The following is a 17,044-nucleotide window of genomic DNA, read 5'->3' on the forward strand; positions in this document are numbered from 1 at the left end:
ATGACATCACAAATGAGCAGTTCAAGATGCTACCATGGGAACCAGCTAAAACGGCCAGCTGATGACACTTCACTGCTGTACCTGTACTCGATGTCAATGAGTGCAGACAGTAAAACCCATGTGGGCCTTTTGGTTTACTTTTGTGTTTACAATGTCGATAAACATCATGTGTTGGTCAATGCAGGCTAAGGCTGTCAGTTCCAAATGAATTCCCCTGCTTCAAATAGTCAATAACACCCGGAAATTGGCCAACACATGATGTTTATATCCTAACTGACAAAGAGCTAGGCATTATTTAAATGAGTTCTCAACAAATCATTTTAATAAATGTACAAATAATGTTATTATTTTAGCCATAAAAAAACTTTAAAAATAGTTCAAATTAGTTTTGAGGGGAGGTGGCGTAGCTTAGTGGTTAAAGCATCCACTCGTCACACTGAAGACCAGTGTTCAATTCCCCACATGGGTACAATGTGTGAAGCCCATTTCTGGTGTCTCCCACTGTGATATTGCTGGAATATTGCTAAAAGTGGTGTAAAACCATCCTCACTCACTCAAATCTGCTCTCATGACCAAGACTGTACTCACTGTTCATCAGGTGGCAATGGCACCCATATCAAGTCCTTATCCACAGTGTAGTTCCTGACTATAACACCAGGCTCCTGGGAGCGAGCATCCGATCTCTCTATCGTCTCAATCAGCTGAACCTGGTCTCCTCGATCTAGCCAATTGTTAGTCACCTGCCAGTCTGGTAGTGAAGTCACTGGTGGGCATATACGCTTGATGTCCCGGAGGGTCTCGTTGTCGAATTTGTTCAACTTATTCCTGACATAATGGCTGACCACAATGCCCAGAGGACCCAGATTGTAGAAGTTGCATATCCGACGGTCATAGCCCTTTGAATCGAATCCAAAACGGTCATATCCTTCGCGATCAAAGCCGTACTTGTCGTACCCATATTTGTTGAAGCCATAGGAGTCAAATGCATCCATATTGATCTCCTGCATGCCCAGGTAGGAGGCATTTTTGTGGAAGCCAAATGGCGTTAATCCACTTCTGTTAAAACCATATCTGTCATACCCTGATCGGTCATATCCAAGCGCATCAAAGCCATCCATGTTGTATGTGTCAACATAGAAACCGAACTCATCCAGGCCAGACATATCATACCCCGAGCGACCATATCCACGTCTGTTATAACCACGAATATCATATATCCCTCGATCATCAAGATTACCGTCTATACTAACACCATGTACATCGTAACCATCTACGTCATATCCTGCTCTGCTGTAGCCATGGCGATCAAATCCATTTACATCATATCCATAGTTACGCACTTCCGTCTCATTACATGGAGCCCCTTGTGTGAGGGGGAGGTATTCAACACACATCTGAATGCGGAGGTCCATCACATTGTCTGGGGTGACCTTGAAGGGAATCATGGGAAGGTACCGACGACCTTGAGGGTATCGGAGTAAACCATCGCTGTGTGTTTGCTGCCATGTGTCCCACAAAGTGTCGATGAAGGCCACGAGAGACAGGAAGACTGGATCATAGGCACTCATGGCCGTGCTCATGTGACCTCCAACAAACGTCTGGAATAGTTTGGTGTACACCTCCATCCGAAGCCGGAACTTCTGGAAGGATGGTTCCCGTAGTGCCAGCTGGACGTTGACAAGGTCTGGCAAGTTGATGGATGTGTCGAATCTACGTCTGAGACATGGAGACCAGTAAGGAGGAAAGTAGTTCTTGAAAGGATGATATGTGACACAGTCGGAAGCATTCATGCCATTACCGCCAAACATGTTAGCGCCCCAGATGAGTGATCTCTCAGGTTTTCCAGCATCTATTGTCCAGTCGTAGTACGGTATGGCTATCCTGCAGTCAATGTCCTGCAAGGACTGCTCTACATGCCACAGATAGTAGCGGTGCCACGGAAGGAAGGCATCATTGCCCACAGCTTGCGGTAGATGTGAAGCATACATCTGGGCTAGACGGAGCCACTTGGATGGACGACCAGTCTGAACCATCAGTTTCCGGATGGCCAGCTGGTATCTCTCCCGCTCCTCTCGGGTCAGTTCCCTCACCTCCTTCCTCCTCACAGGGGTGTCGCACACGCAGACCACCACTCCCTTCTCCGTGCAGGAACACGTCTGACAGCCGGACCGGAACATGTCTCCTGGCTTGTAGGTCTGGTTGTTGTACATACATCCGCAGGTCTCCCCACAGGTCACCTCCTCACAGCGTTTACCTGGCGTGAACTGCACCACCTGAACATTTGCGGGCCTCCGTTGCCTGACACTTCTGAAGCGTCATTGACCGACAGCTGTACATGAATCCAGCAGACACACCGTAGATGTCCAGGCCCTCTCGGTTAAAGCCATGACAGTTGTAGCCAGCTCTGGAACAAAAAGGAAATACAGTGAAACCTGCCAACACCGGCACCTGTCTAATGCGGCACACTGTCAAAACCGGCATAAAATTTTGGTCCCGCCATTTTACAATGATATTATGATCATTAAAACATTGTCTAATCCGGCACCTGTCTATTCAGTATTCCGGCACGACTTTCCAGTCCCAACAAGCAATTTTAACTGTAATTAACACTGTCTAAACCGGCATGGGTATGAGCAGTCCAATCAAGGACCCATAATCCAATACACTAATTAATCCTCTTGGCACGCAAGATAATCAGGAAGTAGTGATTGCTTGCACGGTGAATCAAACGCTCTAAGCCGGCATGGGTATGAGCGGTCCAGTCAAGGTCCCTTAATCAAATACATTCTTTTCGGCACGCACAGCATTATAGAGATAAAGAGATTGATGAGTGTAAATGGCAGCCATGTGTGGAAAATGATCGTCACTGTCTAATCCGGCACCCTGCCTAAACCGGCATTTCATTTCGGGCCCATGGAGTGCCGGTTTAGACAGGTTTCACTGCAGTTACTAATATGTTCCCATTCATTAAGGATTCCAAGATATTCTCAACAAAGAATTTTCTCATTAACCCTAATCCTACAATGGAAATATGTCAAAGTAGTTTGATGTACATGTTTGATGTTTGATCAATAAATGAAGCTGCCGTGAATATTGCCTGTCTGGATCATCTGTATAGTACTCTGGCAAAATTTCCGTTTAATATGCAGTTTCTTTAACAAAATGGGCTCTGTGAAATTACAGAAAATAACCAGCAAATACGGATTATCCGTCCCAATTGAATTATTGTTTAAGGGTAGTCTTAACACTATTTCGTGAAGGACAGACAATCTGTTATCTACAAGTAGATAGGTTATTCTGTTCATTACTCATAGCCATATTTTGGAATAAATAGTCACCGTTTTCTGACATGGATATATTCAGCTATCGTTGAAACAACATATCCAAAACAATCTATTACATCATGAACTTGAATGTGACAATACGTTGATGTGACGGCACATTGCTATTGGCTGCTTTCCAACCAATAGAAACACTTGGAATGATTTATCCAAACACCACAAAGCCAAAATGACAATGCACAATGAGAATTACTGAAAATAAGTGCACCTATATAGTTTTTCTGTGAGTAATATTTGACAATTATGTCTGCTTGTGAATGCTATTTGACACACAGAAACACAGTTGTCAAAAAGTAGGTGTTTCTAAAGTGAAACTGTTATTTTTGTACCATATTCGTCTGATGTAGTTCATCCTGCAGCTTTTATTAGGAAATATTTCCACAATTCCTTTTCAGTGTCAATATTTATTCAGGATGAAGTTAATGTGGAACTTATCATTCTTGACACATAACCTGTGAAGATCCAGGTTAGAATTGATCTTCAGTAACCCATGCTTGTCGTAATAAGCGACTAAAGGGATCGGGTGGTCAGGCTCGCTGACTTGGTTGACACATGTCATTGTATCCCAATTGTGTAGATTGATGCTTATGCTGTTGATCACTGGATTGTCTGGCCCAGACTAAATTATTTATAGACCGATGCAATATAGCTGGAATATTGCCGAGTGCAGCGTAAAACTAAACTCACCCACTCACTCATTTTTGACACAATCATTAACAACAAGGACAAAACTTTCTGTCACCTGTTAAATCCTTCCGGGTCGTAACCATCCATGTTGTAGTCAATGATACCGTCGTACTCGCCGATGCGGCTGTACCCTGTCCTGTTGAAGTCCTCCCTGTCAAATCCATCCTTGTCATACCCTTGGCGGTCATAGCCCTCATCGTCATATCCATAGAGATCATAGCCTGGACAACACAAAATGTCTTAGTGGGAAAATACTGTTTCATAACATGGATATATTTTGAACAAATTTAAGAAATAAAATCAAATAACTAGATAATACAAATAAAATTGCTAAATGCAACATTCAAACTAAAAAATTAATTTTCAGACATATAGTATTTCATCACCACACCTTCAATCAGCAATACTTAATGATACATGGCAGTTGGGTAGCCTAGTGGTTAAAACATTTATTCGTTACGAGTGAGTGAGTATGGTTTTATGCTGCTTTAAGCTTCCAACAATATCACAATGGGGGACACCAGAAATGCGTTTCACACATTATTCGTTAAAGGTTGATGAAGGTTTAGGATCAAGTCACCTCATGGTTACTATGTGTCAAGCCAATTTATGGTGATCCACCCTGACATCACTCACTCACTCACTCCAAAACAGATCCTTGCATCTACATCAATGAAATCAATGTATTTATACATGACATAATGCGTCTCTGAGACACTGTCCTAACTGTAATAGAATCACAGTATAATCCCTGCTTGCAATGATGGGTTCTCCTACCTTGGAAGTCAAAACCCTCAGTGTCATATCTTTCACGGGCTGTGAAAATGCCATTGTTGACTGTCCGTCGGCGCCCACTTCGGTCAAGTCCCTCAATGTTGAAGCCATATCTGAAACAGTAAGTTGAAAGTATATTCTAATTTCACATGAACAGCACTGCAAATAATCCCCATCAAACAAACATCATTCAACATATAGGCATTTTGAAAGTTCTTTTAACCTATGAAGCAGGTATCCCCTGACCTGTCATATCCCTGTCTGTCGTAGCCGATGATCCTCTCTGGAAAGAGGGGTTCACGGTAGCAGCATGCACCAATGAGGCAACGCGCCTGGCAGGAGTTGATGTTGGCGAAGTTGTTACTGTTGCCGCCACAACCAGTGTAGATGAACTCCAGACACTTCTGTTGTCGGTAGTCGAAGTACCAGCGAGTCTCTCTGGCACTGCAGCCACCTGGAAGTATTTACAGGAACTCAGCTATACAGGACAACAGCACAAGGAGTCTGATGGTACTCACTAACATACATACAGCGTTTCCATTCTTTGTACAATAATCATAATGGAACAGATAGAATTTAACTCACAGAACATTCTGACATATATATACTGAGGGAAACAAATAAGGGAACACCACTTCATGGCAGTGTTCCTTTATTTATTCTCAGATTCCTCCACCGCACTATTCAAAGCTGGTGATGAAAACTGGAAAATTCCTGTGTTCCTTTATTTGTTTCTCTCAGTATATATATATAGTTTACAGTAGACCTCCCACTATTGTATGCAGTCTACAAGAGACTTATATATAGTGTACCAATATCTAGTACCTTCTGGTATATAGGGGCAGTGGAGAGTACTGACTGACTGACTGACTGTGAGTTTGGTTTTCGCCGCTTTTAGCAATATTCCAGCAACTGGGGGAAACCAGAAATGGTGTTACACATTGTGCCCATACATGGGGATTACATGGGTCCTGATAGTAGTAATGGGAAGTAAAAAGAGACCACCAGGCTACGGGCAGTCCATGGGGACCTATAAGTACTGCGGGCAGGTGTTAAGTGGATCCTACCATGGGTCCCGTAGTAGCAATGGGCAGTCTATGGGACCTACCAGTACTGCGGGCAGTCTATGGGGACCTACCAGTACTCGCGGGCAGTCTATGGGGACCTACCAAGTGGTGAAGGGCAGTCTATGGGGACCTACCAGTACTGCGCAAGTATAGGCAGTCTATGAGGGACCTACCAGTACTGCGGGCAGTCTATGGGACCTGCCAGTACCGGCAGTCTATGGGGACCTGCCAGTACTGCAGGCAGTCTATGGGGACCTACCAAGTAGTGTAGGGCAGTGAACAGGAGACCCAGTACTAGTGAGGACAGTCTGCAAGAGACCTTGCACTATTGATTGCAGTAAACAGGAGACCTACCAGTAGAGATGGGCAGTGAACAGGAGACCCAGTACTATTGAGGACAGTCTGCAAGAGACCTTGCACTATTGATTGCAGTAAACAGGAGACCTACCAGTAGAGATGGGCAGTGAACAGGAGACCCAGTACTATTGAGGACAGTCTGCAAGAGACCTTGCACTATTGATTACAGTAAACAGGAGACCTACCAGTAGAGATGGCAAGTGAACAGGAGACCCAGTACTATTGAGGACACTCTGCAAGAGACCTTGTACTATTGATTGCAGTAAACAGGAGACCTACCAGTAGAGATGGGCAGTGTACAGGTGTCCTCCACTTCATACTGACAAAGATGGCCATCATATCCCGGGGGACAGATACACGTGACCTGGTGCGGCTCGTTGATCCAGATGGACTCCATGCAGGTTCCACCATGTTCACATGGGTTTGGGTTGCAGAAATCTGGAAAACATCATATGTGATAGATAAAATAGCATATGTGAGACACTGCTGGATATGCTATCAATGACATTCAACAGCATGCATCAAGACAACAAATTTGATTTATCTGGAATAAATAATGTTATAAAAAAGTCCACATCATTGTAAAGATTTGTAATCATACATTGTGAAAGATTTGTAGAGGCTCCCTGACAGTCTGATACAGAGGCCGACAGAGAGGCTTGCAAGGAGAGGCTCATGTACATACATCTCCACTGACTAAGTAAACTACAAACACTGCCTGTAGGGTCAGTTGCCAGAACAATCCCTGGAGTCAACTTCCTTTAGGGTGATGATGACACCTTTCCTTTAGGGAAACTGTGATGATGATGACACATTTCTTTTTAGGGTAACTGTGATGACCTTGCCATGACTTTCCTTTGGCTTAATTGTGAATACCTTGCCATGACTTTCCCTTTGGAGGGCGGTGGGGTAGCCTAATGGTTAAAGCGTTGGCTCATCATACCGCCAAGACTTTCCAGGGTTCGAATCCCATACATGGGTACAATGTCCCCCATGACTTTCCGTGATGTTGCTGGAATATTGCTAAAAAGCGTAATGAACCAAACTCAGTCAGTCAGTCCTTTGGCTTCCTTTGGCTTAATTGTGAATGACCTTGCCATGACTTTCCTTTTGGCTTAGTGCGAATTGCAGATGACCTCGGCTTAATGAATACCTTGCCATGACATGACTTTCCTTTGGCTTAATTGTGAATACCTGCCATGACTTTCCTTTGACTTTCCATTGGGTTAAGTGTGATGACCTCACCATAACTTTCCTTTAGGTTACCTGTGACCACCCCACCATAACTTTTCTTTGGTGATGATTGTCAGATGACCTCAACAGTGATGGCCTCACTAGCATCTTAATTGTGAGTTCAGTCATGACCCATTGGTCAGTGATGGCCTCACTATGTCATCCCCTTGGTCAGTGATGACCTGCACATGTTCCCTACCTCTCTCCTCCTGGCAGTCCACCACCATGTTGTTGTAGAGCCACTGGGCAGAACACTCCCCACAAAAGCTGACATGACACTGGGCCCCAGGGAATGCCCGACACGTGGCTCCTGCACAGGGGTTGGAGGTGCACGTCGCAATGGGCCTGTCACATGGACATGGGCTGATGAATTGGTCCACGTCAAAACAGAATCGTGCTGATGGCAATGATGTCTGAATAGACATGTTGACAGGAACCATTCCTGGAGGAGAGAAACATTTGATCAAATCAGTTATTTTGTTATGGAGGAAACACTAGCTACCTTGTACAGTATACAACACAACAATTATTGTAAATCTCTGGGTGGTGAAGGGCTAGCAATCTGAAGCATTTGCCATAATTTGAAACTAATACAAGATTATTCCTTGAATATATGGTAATATGAACTACCTGTGACATCCTTGATGTTGGTGGCCCAATACTGCTCAACCCACTGGGAAGGCAAGGGTTCGAGTCCTGGGCAGATCCGTGGCAGAGACATCAAGAATCCCTTCCCTTGTCGCTTGAGTATGTCAAAGATCTTCAGGGAATAGATGGTGGCATATGGGCCATTGTTGAGGTAGTTGCAGTACTCGGCATCGTACCCATGTACAGAGAAGCCATACTTGTCGAAGCCATCTGGGTTCAAACCTATCAGGAAATGAAGTACCATGTAATATTTCCAGAGCTCCAGATAAGCTGCGTATTTGCATATAATTTGCTATAGAAAAGATGAAACACGCAAGAAAAATAAATGCCACAGTATGAAAAAACACTAAATATTTATATTTACGCTATGTCAAAATAACAATGCGTATTTACTCAATACATCAAAATCATCTTGAGCATCGTATCAATTCAAGCCATTCAAACTTAAAGTTTTTCCATCTCTGAATATTTGCGATTAAAACAATCTTGAATAATTCTAAACGCAATTAAAATGTGCAACGAAGATAGAATACCAATCATAGTTTTGTTAACCCTTAACTGATTGGCCCATCTATAAACAGCGACCAATCAAATAGCTGTTTTCTTTCTGCATGTCCTGTAAACAAATCAATAAGTGTGGTCGAAAGCTTCAACATGCTCAAAGTAAAATATGTATTTTTTTATGCTTTACAAACAGAAAACAACTTCATTAGAGGACTAGATGAATTAATAGGCAAGTACTGTGTTTCACAATCAGAATTCCCTGTTAGAGTGAAGAAATGGGTGTTACATCGGATGTAGAGTAAGGCATGTATTATTTCTTACAGCACAAGTGGATAAAGTACATCAAAATCATCTTGATCATCGTATCAATTCAAGCCAATCAAACTTAAAGTATTATAGCTATTAGCTATAATTTAGCACTGTTAGGAGGATTTTGTCTTATTTTATTATCAAATAAAATAATGTCACACCACTTATACTTATTTGAACTGAATACCCGGTGGTGGGTATGTAAAAGGATAGATACCCACTTGAAATTGGAAATACCCACTTAGTTTCAAAAGTATGGATATGATACCCACATGGCCAAAAGCTTATTAGGGGCTCTGATTTCTGTTACCATAAGACTCCAAGCTTTAAATACTTCTGATCTTTTGCTGTACTCATTGTGATAGGTCTCCTCAGATGAAAAACACTTCACTACATTATCTTTCCTTCATGACACTTGTTGAGTTTGTTCTCAAGAATCTCCATTCACATGACAGTGCATAGACCTGGACCACCCCTAAGGGGTCAAGAACGTTCTCTCCCAAACCAATTCTTTAGAGCTGCAGTGTATACCTCTGATCCTTCCAAACCTTTATAAGAAGCCAAGTATGTATCTACCCCTCTCAACTACGTCAGACAGCAAACATATATCTCCCTCTTCCCAACCTCTGTGAGAGGTGAGTACAGCCCTCACCTCCACGTGTCAGACACCACTGGTTCAGTCCATCCCTGCCAAACCTCCCTGATGTGTCTGGGTTACCACTCCTGTCTAGGCCGTCAATGTTGAAACCATGGAGATCATATCCATCACGGTCAAAGCCAAACCTTCCAATTCCATCGACATCATATCCGTATCTGTTGACACCATCTCTGTTAAACCCTGAAGAATATAACACAACCATCAGGCATCAAATCCTGAAACCATTGACTGTATTTCTCATGTTCTTTGGATTATAAGGCCTGAATAATGTTGGTTTTCAGCAACAAAGAATCTCACGAATACCTTTTCACAGGTAAGGGTAATAAATAGTATATATATTTTATTTTTTATTTTTATTTATTCTTAAAGTGTATCCTACAAAAATTATTCCTTATCATAATCAAACTCTAAGAATAAGAATTTTGATAAAATGAAAATAAGACAATTAGTCAAGCCATGCAAAAGTCATCTTTTGTAAACATACCATCTCGGTCATAACCAAATATGTCATATCCTATTCTGTCATATCCATCTTCATTGTAGCCAAACTGGTCATAGCTGTCAACACCATAGGCCAGCTCAGGGTTGATGTCACCTCGTTGTACGCCTGACCTTGATGGTCTCAGGACAAGGTCAGTCTTGTTACATGGGTGACCTTTAGTAGGGAGAGCATAGGTCACACACAGATTGTCAAGGTCAAAAACATCCCGAGGTGCTACATTGAAAGGAATCATGGGAATGCTCCCAAAGGCTGCCGGGAACTTGAACATATTCTGATCCTTCAGTTGCCAGGTCCAGTAGAGGTGATCGATGTAAGCATGAATAGTAAGGAACACCGGATCATACACACTGGATGTGGTCGCCATGTCGCCACCAATGAAGGTGTGGAGATAGGCGATGTAGGTCTCCAGACAAAGGCTCATCTCCATGTAGTCTTCACTGGCCAGAGCTAATGCCAGTTCTAGCTGTGACGGCAGATTGACACTTGTGTTAAAACTCCTCATTACACATGGTTGCCACGTCCCACGGTCACCGAACGGTAAGTCTGACACGCAGTTGTCTAACCCTTCACCATCTCCGCCAAAGTAACTTGGCTGCCAAACAATTGCGTTGGCCATGTTGCCAATATCTGTGGTGAAGTCGAAGTATGGGATGCTGATGTCACAGTCAACTTCCTGCAGCTTCCTTTCAATGTCGCGCAGGAAGTAGCGATGCCAGGGAAGGAAGTAGGCGCCGCCACTGGCATGCATGCTGTGAGTCATATAGAGGTCACGAAATGTCTCCCACACGCTGGTGGTGTTGTCTTCGCGAAGGATGCGGACTGCATTCTGGAAATGGACCATCTCAATCCTGGTCATGTCCCGGATCTCTTTCCTCACACTGCGGTGCTTACAGCTGAAGTCATACGAACAAAGTTATTGTTGTGCATGTTTTAGCTTTACGCAAAACATTTACATGCTCATGCTTGCAATTCTGTGGTACTTTAGTGAGGACAGATTCATTTTGTCAAATGATTCATCAAACAATAATCTCACCTTATCTCCAGATCCATTTCTGAGTAATGAACATGATTAACTGGCAACATGTCCATCACACAATCACATGTATTCTACCTGCACTCACCTCCATTTTACCTGTGTTCAGGCCCACTGAACTCCACTTTACCAGCTTTTACATTCACATACCGACATCCACTTATGTATGCTCTCCCTGTTGTACCCACTCACCTGAAGTGCACTTGTTCAACATCCACTCAGCTAAATTCTACCTGTCCTCAAACTTACTCCACCTGTCCTCATGGCTTACAGGTTCAATAAGCCCTCCTACCACACAAGCACCTGTCTCATACTCACTCCTGTGTGTCCTACCTGTTGTAGCCACTCACCTGCACTCCACTCTTCCTCCAGGCTTACAGGAACAGTCTTCACATCCAAGAGGGAACTGCGAGTCCACCGCCTCAATAAGCCCTCCTACCACACAAGCACCTGTCTCTAACTCACTCCTGTGTGTCCTACCTGTTGTAGCCACTCACCTGCACTCCACCCTTCCTCCAGGCTTACAGGAACAGTCTTCACATCCAAGAGGGAACTGCGAGTCCAGCGCCTCAATAAGCCCTCCCACCACACAAGCACCTGCTGTCATGCACCCAGCCTCCTCACACGTCATCCCGGGGTAGAAGCTGATCACTTCCGTCTCAAAGTCTCCATCTGGTTGACGATGCAGAGACTTGCAGGCGCCAATATGAAGTTTCTGAAAAACACACACTCTGTTACTAAGCCTTTTTCATCCTTCAACACCTATGTAAATCGACAAAGTTTTGGGCGCAAAACTTTCCAGGCATAATGGCGTCTCTCATTTTGTTAAGTAATTATGTGATCAAACAATGTCAAGAAGTCCAGATGTTCGTCTACCAGTAATATTCCTTACCACAATGTACTTACTTCACAGCAATCACTAACATATTGCGTCTACTCACGTCTCGAAATGAAGTGTAGTTGACAGTAAATGGATACATTTTGTTTCACCAAAAGCCATAATTAGTGTAGCTGGACGATCACATTTCAACAAACTGCTTTCACAGTGGAAATAGCGACATCGCGAGAAACCTCATCGGTCACAGGTTAAATTGTTCCATGCAAAAAAACTATCCGTCAATACACCAAAAAACTGCCGCATTACCTTAGTTATGATTATAAATATTTTACATTTATAGAGCACAACCTGCAATGAAAATGACACAATACTAGAATGTATTTCTCTTTATAAAACAATAGTTTTAGATACTATCTTTTTAAGATCACTGCATCACAATTCATCTCGGTATATTATCGGGTACGTTTTAACCAAATCATCAGTAGGGGAACATGTGCACTGCACAGCTGATTGCTATTTCCAGCGTTGTAAACGAGACAATTACACATGGTAATCATAATCACTGCATATAAGACAATGCCTAGCAAAAACAAATTAGAACTGAATAGGTAAATAATCTTTTCTGGCGATGTTTAATTGCAAATTTGTCGCGTCTTTGGTCTTTTCTTGTATGTTCGTCCACGCGAAGTGATATTATGTATTGTCAACAATTCGACTTGTTGTTACAAGAGGAGGACTCGCAAAACAAACACGACATAGAACTGGCTGGGTTGTTGATCACGCAAAACATTGACGACGGGGAACTTTGTCGATGTACAGTATATACAAACCTCACAGTAGGTGTCTAGTCTTTATACATACCTCGCAGTAGGTGTCTAGTCTTTATACATACCTCACAGTAGGTGTCTAGTCTTTATACATACCTCACAGTAGGTGTCTAGTCTTTATACATACCTCACATCTGATCTCTAACTGCTGGTCACTCTGCACAATGTCTTCCAGTGTTGTAGAATATCGCCGATAGCAACAGGCACCATGCATTGAGGTGTCATTGCACTCATCCATGGTGGGGTAGTTGTTGATGTTGCCTCCACAACCTTAAACAAAAGCCCGTGTTTCCACTACAGCAAACCCTCATTACCAAGACCATGCATCTGTGTAAACTAATAATAATAATAATAATAATGTGTGCATTTATATAGCGCCAAACTCCACACTAGGTATGCTCATAGCGCTAACAATCAAGGCACAGCACATTATTACCCCGGATAACCCAAGCTACCTGTTAGGCGCTAGAAGGTTATAGTCATATGACGTTTTTCCACTACATAACATGTTTAGTGTAATACACAATACATGTGTACATGTGTAAAACCAATAACTACAAATGACAAAATATATATTAGATGAAGGAGAATTGTCATAATCCTTCTTATTTAAAGGTATTACATAACCACCAATGTAGTTGATGATATTTAATCTCTACCTGTGGAGTCAAAGGAATAAAGTCACTACCTGTGCCTCACTACCCTTCCGATGTAGTTAAAGATTAAAATCCCAGCCTGTGTAGTAAAAAGTGAAAATATCTAACTTTGTAGTTAAACGTATATATCCTTACCTGAGTAGTTAAAGACATAAATCCCTACCTGTGTAGTTAAAGATGTAAATCCCTACCTGTGTAGTCAAAGGTATAATACCTTATCTATCTAGTCAAAGGTGTAAATCCCTACCAGTCTAGTTAAAGATATAAATGCCTACCTTTGTAGTTAAAGGTATAAATCCCAACCTTTGTTTAGTCAAAGGTGTATATATCTACCGGTGTAGTTAAATATCTACCTTTTATAGTCAAAGGTGCAAATATCTACCTATGTAGTTAAAGGTGTATATCCCTACCTGTGTACTTAAAGGTATAAAATCCCTACCCGTGTAGTTGAAAGTGTCACATCCCTGGGAGAACCTGTTGTAGAAGTAGCGTGGGATGGACTGGTTGCAGGATCCTATTTCTGGGCCCCAGACACATGGGTTCCGTCGAGTCTGACATGTTGGGCCATCATACGGAGGCTGACATTGACACTGGAAGGTGCCTGCAGTGGGGTCAAGGTCATGACAGGAGCCGTGTGCAGAGCAAGGAGAACTCAGGCAGGGAGCTGTGGAGACAGTAAGTCAGAGGTAAAGCAGACAAACTAACCACATGAAGAGGCGTAAAAAATCTGACATATTCGTCTCAAGAGACTACAATGTTTCCTTATTTGTAGCCATTGCTGTCAGTATCACATTTTAAAGTCCTGTTTGGGGGTCTCATTATATGCTCATGGTATCACAGTCCCTGGGATGTCACAGTCATGGTGATGTCACAATGATCATTGTGATGTCAAAGTGGCAAACACTGGCAGTCAGATTCTGTTTTTAGCTATGACACATATCATAAAATATATGGTATTAGAAATTGCAATGTTCAATAGTTGCTAAATCATAACCAGAAATAATGGATGTTTGGTGGCATTAAGGGAACCCTTAGTTTTGAATATGTCTACATCTCAGATGTACCACTTGAGAGAATGTGAGTGCCGTGCTGAGCGACAGCCTACAATGTCCAATAAAAGCTTGCATGTCTGTGTCAGTGATTAGCAAGAGTTAGATGTTGAAGATCGGAATATTGACTACAGCACATCTGTATCACTACAGTGAGTGAGTGAGTATGGTTTTACACCGCTTTTAGCAATATTCCAGCAACATCACGGCAGGGGGCACCAGAAATGGTCTTCACACATTGTACCCATGTGGGGAATCGAACCCATGTCTTCAGCATGACGAGCGAACGCTTTAACCACTAGGCTACCCAACCGCCCCTGTATCACTACAGCAACACTTATATAGCCACAATAACTTCGTTCGCCTAGTGGCTGAAAGAGTTGTATACTCCCCAGGGAGTTGAGATTGATAATGCGATGTGCCGTTTAGATTGACATCCAATTATCGAGAGAAAAATACCAGCGCCTTGAGCATACACTAGTGCATGGATATGTGCGCTATATAAATATCCTATAATAATAATATAGGCATCACAGTAGCCTGCCTACAGTTTCCACATTACAGCATAGTCATAGCAGTACACAACACTGTAGCCATGTCACGCTGACCCGGATTTGATTGCCCACATGGGTACAATGTGTGAAGCCCATTTCAGGTGTCCCCCGCTGTCACTCACTCACCCACTCACAGCAGCATTCAAAACTGTAGTCACGTGACATTGTTAGGCAACATTGTAGCTACATCACAGATTTAGCAATAATACAGTCATCATAGAAGTTTGCAACATTATGGCTACATCACAACAGTGTGCAACATTTTGGCTACATCACAGCAGTGTGCAATATTATAGCTGCATCACAGCAGTGTGCAATATTATACCTGTATCACAGCAATCATATCTATATCAAAGCATTATGCAACATATGTTCAACTACATCACAGAATGTGCAACATTATAGCCACATCACAGCAGTATGCAAAATTTGGCTAAATTAGCTAAATTACAGCACTGTGCAACAATTAGCTATATCACAGCACTATGCAACATTTAGCTATATCACAGCAGTTTGCAACATTTTAGCCATATGACAACAGTATGCAATATTTAGCTATTACACTGCAGTACACAGCACCAGTCATATTACTGCTGTATGCAACATTATATCTATCATGAGTTAACTTTCATCAACATCACATAACACTGGTTCAGGTGAAGTCAGGTGTTCCTCTTTGGGTGGATATCATATCACAATATGTGTAGTTATGGAATTTATAAACAAAAAGCATGCAAAATGAATGTTCAGCAAAATGTGCAGACTCGTCAGAAATGTAACAAATGAAAAACAGCTGCAATATTGTTTTTGACTGTGCAAGATGTGATGTGACAGAGCAACTAGATGGCTGCAAGGCACTCTGTCTGGGAGGGTCAATTGCTTCATACGACCATAGCATTATATGAGTATATTGTCATATAGGCTAAATAAACGTTGACTTCTAAGCCAGTGTTGTAATGAGTGTTTTGAACTCATCCTCAAGAACAGCACACAAGTTTTCTCTTGTTTGCCTCTGATGAAAGGCATGATGGAAACCAGTGCTTGGATTGTTGTGGAGGTCTCTTGTTTTGGTTTGGGAATTGAAAACTGCTTGAACTGAACATAGGCGCTTGCGATTATACGTCTTCGGAAGAGAAACCTGTTCCAGAAGAGGAGTCTTCTGGGTTTTATATCGAACAGCCAAAGACCACGCTCTTCTGCTTGCTCTGATGCTCGCTCTTCTGCTCGTGAATGAGAAGAGCTGAAAGTACTTCCGAGAAGAGAAGCGTGCAAATCGAACATTCCGGAAGAGTCCACTTCCACTTCGAGAAGTGTAAATCGCACGCACCAGATGTGAGGTCACACTCAGTAAAAATTTCTTGCATGAAATTGACTGACTGAGTATGGTTTTATGACTGCTTTTAGCAATATTCCAGCAATATCATGGTGGGGGACACCAGAAATGGGCTTCACACATTGTACCCATGTTGGGGAATCGAACCCAGGTCTTCGGCGTGATGAGCGAACCCATTAACCACTAGGCTACCCCACCGACCCACATGAAATAGAAACACCCAGAACTGTTGATGACTGGCCCTTCCCGAGCATGTACATTCTGACACACACAGTAAGGACTAGAGAGAATTAAAAACACCATGAGAAACCTTACGTCATTGTAAAGAAGGACTTCATAACATCCTCTCAGTATTTAAAAAATATGGCCAATGGTTTCCTAGGAGACCAGACTGCAAGAAGCTGTTTCATTACTAATCCAGACACTGTGGCAAACATTTTAAATTTTCCAAAATCAACAGTTTACTTTGTATAGCTGGAGACATTTTGAACAAGTGAAAACAATGTTGATATGTTTGGTAGATTTGGAGATGAAAATTATTTCAATTTTCAGAGCTACGGGACAAAAGATATAGAAACATAACATAAGCTCACACTGACAAAGTGTGCTAAAAAATATTGAAATTAAAAACAAAAAGCCAAATTCAAATTTCAAGAAAAATTTAATTCATAAAC

The 17,044-nt window shown here is 42.4% G+C and overlaps 2 protein-coding genes across 2 annotated transcripts; both read right to left on the reverse strand.

Annotated features, from left to right (window-relative positions):
* Positions 1–584: 584 nt before the first annotated feature.
* LOC124282953 lies at positions 585–7,448 on the reverse strand. The gene is given in 7 exon segments (XM_046719008.1): positions 585–2,297; positions 2,299–2,404; positions 4,084–4,249; positions 4,806–4,915; positions 5,049–5,256; positions 6,506–6,664; positions 7,421–7,448. Coding segments are annotated over 7 exon segments (2,490 nt in total).
* A 136-nt stretch (positions 7,449–7,584) lies between these two features.
* LOC124282962 lies at positions 7,585–15,202 on the reverse strand. Its single transcript, XM_046719019.1, has 9 exons — positions 15,172–15,202; positions 13,874–14,098; positions 12,906–13,048; positions 11,711–11,828; positions 11,464–11,548; positions 10,063–10,973; positions 9,573–9,758; positions 8,090–8,329; positions 7,585–7,901 (listed from the first exon to the last, which is right to left on the reverse strand). The coding sequence occupies exons 1-9, from the start codon at positions 15,200–15,202 to the stop codon at positions 7,585–7,587; spliced, it is 2,256 nt and encodes a 751-aa protein (XP_046574975.1).
* Between the last annotated feature and the right edge of the window lie 1,842 nt (positions 15,203–17,044).

This window comes from Haliotis rubra, unplaced genomic scaffold (genome assembly GCF_003918875.1).
Source record: "Haliotis rubra isolate DU_JTF1 unplaced genomic scaffold, ASM391887v1 Scf109, whole genome shotgun sequence".
NCBI classification, from domain to species: domain Eukaryota; kingdom Metazoa; phylum Mollusca; class Gastropoda; order Lepetellida; family Haliotidae; genus Haliotis; species Haliotis rubra.

Coding starts and splice junctions, on each gene's coding strand:
- LOC124282962 (XM_046719019.1), bottom strand. CDS start 15,202: ATGTCACGTGACTACAGTTTTGAATGCTGCT. Junction 9,759..10,062: donor ATTTGGTTATGACCGAGATG/GTATGTTTACAA, acceptor TATATTCTTCAG/GGTTTAACAGAGATGGTGTC. Junction 8,330..9,572: donor GTGGTGTCTGACACGTGGAG/GTGAGGGCTGTA, acceptor ATTTCCTGATAG/GTTTGAACCCAGATGGCTTC.